The 11,124-nt window shown below is 38.4% G+C and overlaps 1 protein-coding gene across 2 annotated transcripts in view; it reads right to left on the bottom strand.

The window, feature by feature from the left end:
- Positions 1 to 653: 653 nt before the first annotated feature.
- LOC128696463 (caspase-1-A) overlaps positions 654 to 11,124 on the bottom strand; it is a 130,760-nt gene continuing 120,289 nt past the window's right edge. For both annotated transcript variants that reach the window (XM_070094768.1, XM_070094769.1), the window contains one exon: positions 654 to 2,244. In XM_070094768.1, the coding sequence (XP_069950869.1) occupies positions 1,495 to 2,244 (750 nt within the window). In that variant the 3' untranslated portion in view covers positions 654 to 1,494. The remainder of the gene's footprint in view (positions 2,245 to 11,124) is intronic.

The following is an 11,124-nucleotide window of genomic DNA, read 5'->3' as shown; positions in this document are numbered from 1 at the left end:
CACTACATCCACACAGTTCAAGCATCCCAGTTTTATAAAGTTTTCCTTATTATTATTTTTAGTCGCGTTGTACGACACGCATGGGTTACGGAGGAAAGATTCTTTTCCACTTCCCCATAGACAATAGAGAAAAAAAACAAGAACAATAGCTATTAAGAAAAAGAAGAAAACCCCTAGATGTATATATATATATATATATATATATATATATATATATATATATATATATATATATATAAAGCTTCAGTGCGGTATAAAAAAGAGGAATTTCTACCAGTAATTCATGGCGATTTAAGGATACTCTGAAGGCAAAAAAACTTAAGCATCATGATGCAAAATGAAGGCACAACGCCGACACATTGTGAGAAAGACATTTATGGCAGTGAAGTCCTATACTAGCACTATACTAGCACTATACTAGCACTATACTTCCAGGTTGCAATGGTGTACCATTTAAGAACTTCCCTTTATTGTTGTGTCTTTCAGAAGCATTATCATAAGACTGACCATGACAGTTTTGGCTGTTACCGTCATACGACTTAGAAAAGGTCCAGTGTGCGAAAGAATGAAACAAAGGCCGTAGTATGCTCCGTGTATTGAAAAACGAGTATCACTGTCACTTTCGTTGGTAACAATAATAATAATAATAATAATAATAATAATATCTTTATTTACTACAAGCACATGTACATGATATACAGGCCTAGCTGACATCACTGACATACTATTATATAGAAAGTCCCTTGTTATGCTCCGCATTTCGGGCAAATTAGGTCAGTGTCCCAGGATGCGACCTACACCAGTCGACTAACACTCAGGTACCCATTTTACTGATGGGGAACATAGATAATACGTGTAAAGAAACACGCCCAATGTTTTTATTCTGGCTGGGAATCGAACCCAGGCCCTTGCCGTGTGAAACGAGAACGTTAGCCACCAGGCCACCAGGTGGATTAAATACAAATGAAATGGAATAATACATGGAAATTTTGATAAGTAAAATTCATCCAGTACTTGTTTGTGTCTGTCAGTTGGTCTAGATGAGCCAGTAAACAATAAAACAAAGTTCTTAAATTATAGCACAAGAAGAATCTTGGGAATATAAACACATATGCAGTACAATGTTATCATTTATTGACAACGTTTCGCCCACACAGTGGGCTCTTTCAAGTCACAAACAGGTGACTTGTTTGTGATTTGAAAAAAACCCACTGTATGGGCGAAACGTTGTCAATAAAGGATCACATTGTACTTCATGTGTTTACATTTCGATTGTGTCGGCATTTTATACCATTTATTTCCAAGAAGAATCTTCACAACTACGGTGCTCTTCACACGTACTCCAAGGCTGAGGGACTGATTACCTCAATCTTTGTATATACTTCTTCTGTCTCCCAATAATATCCTAGAATCTGTATTGATAACGCCACTGGATGGCGAAAAATCTACAATAAAGACACCTAGATGTTGCACATGTGTCTAATTTTCACCAGTCTAATTTTCTGACCTGGGATTAAAATAAAATTTCTTACTAAAGTCATGGCTTTCTTTTTCTGGCTTTGCTCCGTTACTCTTAGATTCAAACTGTAATTTGAATTCACAGTAAAGTTCTTCTAAATTCATTCGATGAGAGTGTTCAGCTAGGACCTTGCACCAAGTTTTAATAAATGGTGCTCCACTGTTAGGATCACGATAACTTACAAAGCCCTTAGAAGTGGCAAAGAAATATATTATGTTCTCGGGGGATTGTTGGAAACCATCCGTATGAATCTGAGCCTGAGGTTCAGCACTGCCTCGGCAAAACTGGAAAAAAAATAGTTTGGGCACACTTTTTAACCCTTCAGTTTCAGTGAAGTTTTTGCGTAGATCACTAATTGCAAACATATTTTTATCAGTTGTATAAAATGAATAACCTTCATCCACACCATGAGACATAACCACAATTATCAAGCATCCGGCATGCTTCACCATCTGTTTTTTGATAAATCCTTTAATAACTGCTCGTGTTTCATCACCTGTTAAATCTGTATGATGCTCTGTAATGTAACCCATTTGACTATAGAGGTTAATTAGGTTTATGACATCATGATCGGATCCCTTTCTTGTTGAAAGTTTATCAGTGTTGAAATTTTTGTAGTTCAGTATAAGTACTCGTCCAGGTGGATCCATGATGGTGTTGTATATATGGTCACTTGGTTGTATCAGCGGGTTGGCTCCTTGAACTACAAGATGCATAGGGCCTTCCTGCCAGGAAAAGAAAATTAATTAAAAAGAATTATATTTTTTGTTATTAACGAAATTATTGAAGAATTATTTGCTTTCAAGTCGTCTTTCGACTTTTCCTAATAATTGCTTTTTCATGCAATTATTTTGGAATGCAGTTTTATTTTCAAGTTTTTTTCTACAATTATAGTTTTGTTTAAACGAAGAATTGTACTATAATTGAGCAATGCAGCTCCCTAGATGTGGAAATTAATATTAATTTTCAAGTTTTAGGTAATCATATATGATCTCCTAAGTAAAGAACTGACATCGAATAAATGGAACTACAATTTATATATATTTCCTTGCCTCAGAAAATAATATGAAACTGATTTCTTGTAAAAATCAAGTTGTATTGCCTTGAGTTTTTTCTTGTCAACATCTCTGTGAGGGAAAAGTTCATTAGATAGGAGTGGTGGAAGTGTGAATAAATGATGGTGGTCCTTTGGTGCATCGTTACACTATCAACCCCCCTCCCCCCCCCGTTATGCACCCAGTGGGAGGTAACAAGAGTTGTCTGTCACTTGACTTTCGGCTCCCACAAAATCTGTAAGTATTCGTTCCACTCTTGTTTAATTTATTATGTGTTTGGGTTTATTTGGTTTATTTTGGTGCTGCAAATTCTTCCTGTACTGATTTGGATTTAGGTGGTGTAACATTATTTAATCCACACCATTTCTTTTAAAGGCCATAAGTGTGAGTGATTTCTCGAGTTGCGTGTAATTTTGTATTTCTTTATTTCAGCCTTGATTGTCGGCTCTGCTCATCCGACACAGGTGAGATAAGAAGAGAAACATTGATTTTGAAAAGATGTTATTTTCAATCTGGCATCTGTGCCAACACTGGTCCCCTCCCACTCGTAGCTGACTCGCATCAGCTTCACACCAATCTAGCAGCCATTCCCCAGTAATAACACATCAGCTTCACACTAATCTAGCAGCCATTCCCCAGTAATAACACATCAGCTTCACACTAATCTAGCAGCCATTCCCCAGTAATAACACATCAGCTTCACACCAATCTAGCAGCCATTCCCCAGTAGTAACCCCACCTACGTCTCATGGTGGTTCTCGACTGGCAGCTTAACTGCTTCACAAGTGTTGTGGCAGTCACAGGATCACAGTACCTCTGTTTGTAAAGTAAAAGGACACAAGTGCAACTAATGTGACATTTATTGTGGCAACGTTTCGCTCTCAGTGGTGACGTGTACTTTGACAGTGGTGACGTGTACTTTGAGTGGTGACGTGTACTTAGCTCTGTGAAGACCTGTTCGTGTGCTCTTGAGTGGTGACCTGTACTTTGAGTGCTGACCTGTACTTAACTCTGTGAAGAAGTGTCTTGTTTGCTCCCGTGGACTGAACCAAGATGCCCTCCATCGAGCAACTTTACCAGCAACTTAAGGAGGAATTGAAGGCAGCGAAGATGGAGATACGGCGATTGACCGAGGAAAACAAGAGGATTCGTAGTAGTCCTCCTGTTTCGAGTCCTCAGGTCAAGAAGGGATCGTGGTCAGTGGCTGGACAGCAGGGGACGACGAAGTTGACGATCAAGAAGACGAATGGAAAGCCAGAAACAATGAAGAAGAAAGAGACTGCTGTGGAAACTCCCGTGGAAACCTCCAACGCATTCTCGGTGCTACCCGACGAATGTGAGTCTACTACTGGGATCGTCACGACGAACGACAAGGAAGGTAAGAATATTGTTGTTGTTGGGGATAGCCAGGTTAGATACATGGATAGGGCATTCTGCTTGAAGGACAGGAGTAGGAGACAAAGGGTATGCTTTCCTGGGGCTGGGATGGAGGACATTGTTAGCCGGCTCGACAACATCATGAACGGTAATGGGATCAATCCTATTATTTGCCTCAGTGCTGGAGGCAATGATGTAGGCAAGCGTAGAAGTGAGGATTTAGTTAGAAAGTTCAGGACAGCTATAGACATGATTAGGAAGAAGGGGGGGCGCCCTGTTATATGTGGCATTTTGCCAAGAAGAGGTGTTGGTAATGAATGGTTGTCCAGAGCAATTGGTATTAATTGTTGGCTGGATAAACACTGTAAGGATAATGCAGTACCATTCATTGACAACTGGGACAACTTCTATGGCCGAAATGACATGTATGCCAGGGATGGGGTTCACTTATCCAGGGCAGGTGTGGGTTTTCTTGCTAACTCAGTTGAGGGGGTTGTTAGGACTTTAAACTAGGATTAGTTAGAGGTATGGGTTTAGAAATGATTAATAATGAGTATGGATATATTGACTTATGCTCTGATATTAAGAATCTTAATAGTAACTCTCATGGAGTAACTCTGGGTAATGATAATTTCAGGAATTGTGTAAAAACAAAGATGAATAGGAAAAATGTGCAGAAGAAAAAACATATGATGGTATTTTATGCTAACAGTAGAAGTGCAAGAAATAAAATTAATGAACTACGTTTGGTAGCATGTGCTGGGAACTTTGATATCATTGCATTAACTGAAACGTGGTATGATTTAAAGAGTCGGGATATGACTGCTGAGTGTAATATTCAGGGATTTAAGTTATTCAATGTGGATAGATGTAATGGGAAGGGGGGAGGAGTTGCATTGTATGTTCGAGAAAATATTAATTGTTGCATAAAAAAAGGTATAAAAATAGATGGAGCAGTAACAGAGTCTGTTTGGGTAGAGTTCGTGGAGGGTCAAGAAAAACTAATTCTAGGTGTAATATACCGACCTCCAGGCTTGGATCACGATAGAGGGAGACTTCTTTGGGACGAAATTGTTAGGGCTTCTGGACACAGTAACGTAGTCATAGTAGGGGATTTTAACTTTAGCCAAATTGACTGGAATTCTTTGACAGGTAATCTAGAGTCCAGTGACTTCATGGAAACAGTTCAGGACTGTTTTCTGAAACAGAGTGTAACTGAACCTACCAGGGGTAATAATTTGCTAGACCTAGTCTTGTCAAATAAGGAAACACTAGTGAATAATCTGGAGATCACCGAAGAGCTTGGCGCAAGTGATCACAAATCCATCACCTTTAGCATTAATTGGGAATGCAAGAATAATGATAATACAGTAAAAATCCCCGATTTTCGTTCTGCTGATTATAATGGACTTAGGGAACATCTGTCTAATCTTGATTGGGGTTATCTAGCTAATGATTTTATTGACGATAATCATACTTATGAATATGAAGGGATCTGCTTTTATGATTGTTTTCTTAATAATGTACACAGTGCCCAGAGTATATACATTCCCCAGAGAGAAATTAGGTCTAATAATAACGATCCCAAATGGGTTAACAGGAGGTTAAAGCATCTATTAGGGGAGAAAAGGGGAATTTATAGGCGCATCAGAAGAGGAGAGGTTAACCTTACTGACCAATATGTTCAGCTTAAAAGAGAAGTAAAAAAGGCGATTAGAAAGGCTAAACGTGACTATGAAATTAGAGTCGCTAATGAATCAAAGACTAATCCAAAGGGGTTCTTTCAAGTGTATAGGACGAAGGTGAAGGAAAAAGTAGGACCTCTGAAATCTGGGAATGGACAGCTGACGGATAATGAACTGGAAATGTGTTCCTTATTTAATAACTATTTTTTGTCAGTTTTTACACAGGAAGATGTAAATGAGATTCCAGTAATTAGCAATTATTTAGTTCCTCATGAATTTAAGTTAACTAATATTACTGTCACGAGGGACATGGTTATTAAACAGATAGACAAACTGAAACAAAATAAGTCCCCGGGACCCGATGAGTTGTTTTCAAGGGTACTTAAGGAATGCAAGATGGAGCTTAGTCAGCCATTAACGAGTGTATTCAATGCGTCCATCCTTACCAGTGTTGTGCCAGAGATGTGGAAGATGGCTAATGTGGTTCCTATATTCAAATCAGGGGATAAGTCCACTCCTTCAAATTACCGTCCAATAAGCCTGACATCTATAGTGGGCAAGTTATTAGAATCAATTATAGCTGACATTATCAGAAGTCACCTTGAAGAGCATAACTTGATAAATGAATCTCAGCATGGATTCACGAGAGGTCGTTCCTGCCTGACAAACTTACTGACGTTCTTCAATAGAACATTTGAGGCAGTTGACAGTGATAAGGAATATGATATTGTTTATTTGGATTTTAGTAAAGCCTTCGACAGAGTACCTCACAAGAGACTCTTTAGAAAAGTGGCAGCTCATGGTATAGGAGGTAAAGTTCTAGCATGGATTGAGGCATGGCTTACCAATAGAAAGCAGAGAGTTACCATTAATGGAGTGAAATCTGAATGGGGATTAGTCACTAGTGGCGTTCCACAAGGATCAGTTTTAGGCCCTCTCTTGTTCATAATTTACATTAATGATCTTGATGAAGGGATTACTAGTGACATGAGTAAGTTTGCTGATGATACAAAGATAGGCCGTATAATTCACTCTGAGGAGGATATCAATGAACTCCAGGACGATTTGAACAAATTAATGTCTTGGTCTGAGAAATGGCAGATGAAGTTTAATGTGGATAAGTGTAAGGTACTTGCCCTTGGTAATGAAAATAACCCTCGAAGCTATAATCTAGGTGAAGTAGAGCTTGGTCATACAGAATGTGAGAAAGACTTGGGAGTCATGGTAAGCAGAAATCTAAAGCCAAGACAGCAGTGCCTCAGTGTGCGCAACAAGGCCAACAGATTACTTGGATTTATCTCAAGAAGTATAAGTAACAGAAGTCCAAAAGTTATTTTACAGCTCTATACATCACTAGTGAGGCCTCATTTAGATTATGCTGCTCAGTTTTGGTCCCCTTACTACAGGATGGACATAGACTCATTAGAGAACATACAGAGAAGAATGACTAAAATGATTTACTGTGTAAGGAACCTCCCGTATGAAGATAGACTTAAAGCCTTAAATCTCCACTCTCTGGAGAGGCGTAGAATGAGGGAAGATATCATTGAAGTGTATAAGTGGATGACGGGCATAAACAAGGGAGACATTAATAAAGTACTGAGGGTGTCGAACCAGGTAAGAACCAGGAATGGATTTAAGTTGGATAAATTTAGATTTAGAAAGGACATAGGTAAGTACTGGTTTTCTAACAGAGTTGTAGATGCGTGGAACAGTCTTCCCAGTGGGGTGATAGAGGCTAGGACCTTGTGTAGCTTTAAGAAGAGACTGGACAAATATATGAGTGGGAGGGGCTGGGTTTGATTGGTGTTGGGGGGTGCGGGAGTTGTTTCTTGAGTAGCTTTAGGTAGATGTCGTTTTGATAAGGACCTGCCTCGTATGGGCCAGTAGGCCTTCTGCAGTGTTCCTACATTCTTATGTTCTTATGTTCTTATTACTAATGGCTTGATAAAGCCATTACTAATGGCTTGATAAAGCTCCTGGAGAGCGAAACGTTGCCACAATAAATGTCACATTAGTTGCACTTTTGTCCTTTTACTTTACATATTGTCGGTAATTCTACCAACATTATTACAGTACCTCTGTTTGTCGGGTCACTGTCTACTCAGTGTGTGTTAAGTCACACCCACATGTAACCACCCCTCCCTCCAGCGTCATCAACAACGGCTCGGTGTTCCTAACCACGATTCAGAGCTACGTGCCCAGAACATCAGCATGGCACCATTCTCCACTAAGTATTGTTTACATATTAGCTTTGAGTCACTAATTATTTATATATTCCATTTTTTATTTCTTTCCTTAAAGCAGGATTAATATCATGTTTAAGTGTTTTATATTCTTTTCTAATTTTACATATTAATAAAATCAATTACCTTATTAAGTAATCGTTGATTTTTCTATCTTTTCATTTCCATAAAGAGAAACCAGCCTTATCTAATACTTTTTAAGGGTCTGATAAATCTGATGAACCTTGACAATCTCAAAAAAATCTCTCAATAAGTCTTCTGAATTTATATTCATCTTTATGATTTAGATTTTATACAATATTTTACTTCTGTTTTTTTCCTTTCATAACATTTATTTTTTAAATAATTATGTACTTGCAGAGTGGAGGTAGGGGAGAGTGCATGAGTTCGTGAGTAAAATTGAAATCAAGGCTGATTTAGTAAGTTAGTTTGTGTTAATAAGTCAGTCTGCATCAAAGATGGGACTTTCAGCGATGATGTCAATTATTGTAAGAGTGTTGAGGCAGTAGCAGCGTGGGAAGTGAATCATCAGAGCTCGCACATTAACAATGGAATATATTAAGAAATGGTAGACTGACTGTGCTATTTGGCAGTCCACGCTTAGCAGTGCCGAGCGTTTCTCCATGTGGAATCCATTGACTGAGTCTTATTTGTCCGATTTCAGCGAGAGAGCAGTGTTTCAGGCACCAGGTGGTGGAAAAAGACAGCCAGAAACCTAAATATAGTTTAATATTAAACAATTTGTTGTGGTCCAGCTCAGTCCAACGTTATTGCCAAAGGTTGTTGTTGTCATATCACTGAAAAATATTCTGAGAAAGAAATACCATTCTGGGAAATTGGGAAGTCATGAATAGCTGAACATCTGCTTGTTCATTACCCCGAACATCTATGCGTCCAGGGACCCAGCAAGCAATAACCTCTTTGTCCCTAACTAGAATTGCTGTATACAAAGGGCTATGGGACGAGCGGAGTCAAATTTCTGGATACCATTCAATCTACTTTGAGAATGCGAAACAACTGTAAATAAGTAGGCAGACATGGTGACAGTGTGTATGACAACAGTAGAAATTTCATTAAACTCTGCGGTAACAAGCACTGGCCGAGTCTACCAAATTACTTGGATTATTTAGTCAGGAAAAACAGCTGCAGGTGCTTCTATATCCCCCAACACAGTTGGGCTACAATGCTATAACAGTGAAATGAATGAGAGTGTTCTATAAACTGTGAGAATAAAGTTGTAGAAGACAACTGCGTTTTGGTAAATTGTTGGAACTTCCTATGAGGTAGGAAAAACATGAGTTGCAGAGTAAGCTTAAATTTGAGAGTGAATACTGAGAGGATGGGGGAATAATAAATTGGAGCGACTATTAAACAAATTAGTCGTGCAAATATCCATAACCACTCTAAAGATCATGGAAGCAGAGTACAAAACGGAAGTAATGGGCATCACGTAGATTTTGTAAAGACGTGGTGTTCGTCCCTGTATATTGGCTATTGTCTGAGGAAGATGGAAAAGCTTCGAGTCACAAACGCTGCCCTTGATGATGAATGGGATGAACGTTAGAGAGAGAGTAGCGGGTGAGTCTGAAGAACATTATATAGACACGTTTATCTAGTTAATGCAAAATTAAAGTTGAAAGTTTTAAGTAGGTTCAGGTGGCCATGATAAGCAGCTTTCAAAGAGCTTATGTGAGTCTTCCATGACACTTGATAATCAAGCGGAGTACCGAAGTATCTGACCTTATGTGCTCCGGGATATGGTATCCATACAGGAATAGAACAATACAAAGGATAATAGGGCGTCATGTGAAAGTTATCTAATGTGTTGCAGCAACAGAAATCGTAAACCCATGTGACATGGCCCAGTGGAAAGGACTATCCATAGAATACTGGAGAAAGAGAGAGAGAAGCCGACGTAAGGCGACAGTCAGCATGTGCACAAATTTTAGCAAATCAACTACATAAAAAGATGACCAAACATTGGAAGAGAGAAGAAAGACAAGTTCATTAATGACGAACATGAAGAGGACAGGGTTAAAAACAGAGCCTTGAGGTACGCCTTCAACCTGAACAAAGTCAGAAGGAAAAAGTTATTATTTACCTGAATCTGTAAGTGCCTTTTCCATAATTGCGAATGGCAGGTTGTCATAAGCTTGGGATTACCCAAACGGATTAATCCTTTTGGATGCATACTTTCCTAATGCATTTGCTAAGAATCAGTCGGTTACTGGACTCTTTTTTCGATATCATAGCCCTTTCATAGTCCTCCAGAACAGTTTGCCACTTATCGAAACAATGCTCTTCTCCTGGCTGAAGGACTGACCACCTCAAATTTACGTTTTCAGGGTTGACGGACTGATAACATCGTCTTCACAGCTCACTGCTTCTGCCATCTTTTCTGTGCTCTACTGAAGAAGTCTACAGTGTAGGCGAAACTTTTCAGAATAAAGATGCCTAACTGTTGCACATGTGTCTTACTTACCATCAATAAATATAATCTTTCACGTTATGTTTGTTTATGTGTTAATATTGGCATGACATAATTACTATCAAGGTGTTTTTGTTGTGATATGATATTAAAGCTAAAAGGAAGCCTTTGTTTCTCACGTGTAAATTATTATATTTTCTGGAATATCCTTTAAAATTAGAAGGGAAATAAAACCTTTTAGTACACAGCATTGATAACACTGGTCTGCATCTGGAATGTTTTTATTTTTTATTTTTATTCATTATTGCGATCTTACATATTCTTGGGCTGCTGATTGTAAGTACAAAACCATTTTGCTTTATCATGTAAGGATTTTGAATAAAATACAAATTAATGATAAAAATGTGAATTTTTAATAAATTGCTAATTTATTAAAATTAGACAAGTAATCATGCTCATAGAAACGTAATGGTCTCGATGCACAGCACAAGCTAACCATTAGAAGCATAATTTTTTAATAAAATCATTTGATTTGATTCATGTTGATTTGGAATTCATATGTTCTTAAAAGTAACATATGAATTCCAAATCAACATGAATCAAATCAAATTATTTTGTTAAAAAATTGTGCTCTTAATGGTTAGCTTGTGCTGTGCATCGAGACCATTACGTTTCAATGGCCAGCAGTAATCTGCCATCATGCTGACATTCCATTTGCCCTGGTATCGAGTTTCCATGGTGCAAATATCCTGATGGGACCTCTCTCCTTGTTCCTCACTGTAGTCCCCACAATTGTTGGGAAAATAGTCAAGAT

The sequence above is a fragment of the Cherax quadricarinatus genome, chromosome 47, assembly GCF_038502225.1.
Source record: "Cherax quadricarinatus isolate ZL_2023a chromosome 47, ASM3850222v1, whole genome shotgun sequence".
Taxonomy (NCBI): domain Eukaryota; kingdom Metazoa; phylum Arthropoda; class Malacostraca; order Decapoda; family Parastacidae; genus Cherax; species Cherax quadricarinatus.
This window is presented reverse-complemented; position numbering and strand designations above follow the sequence as displayed.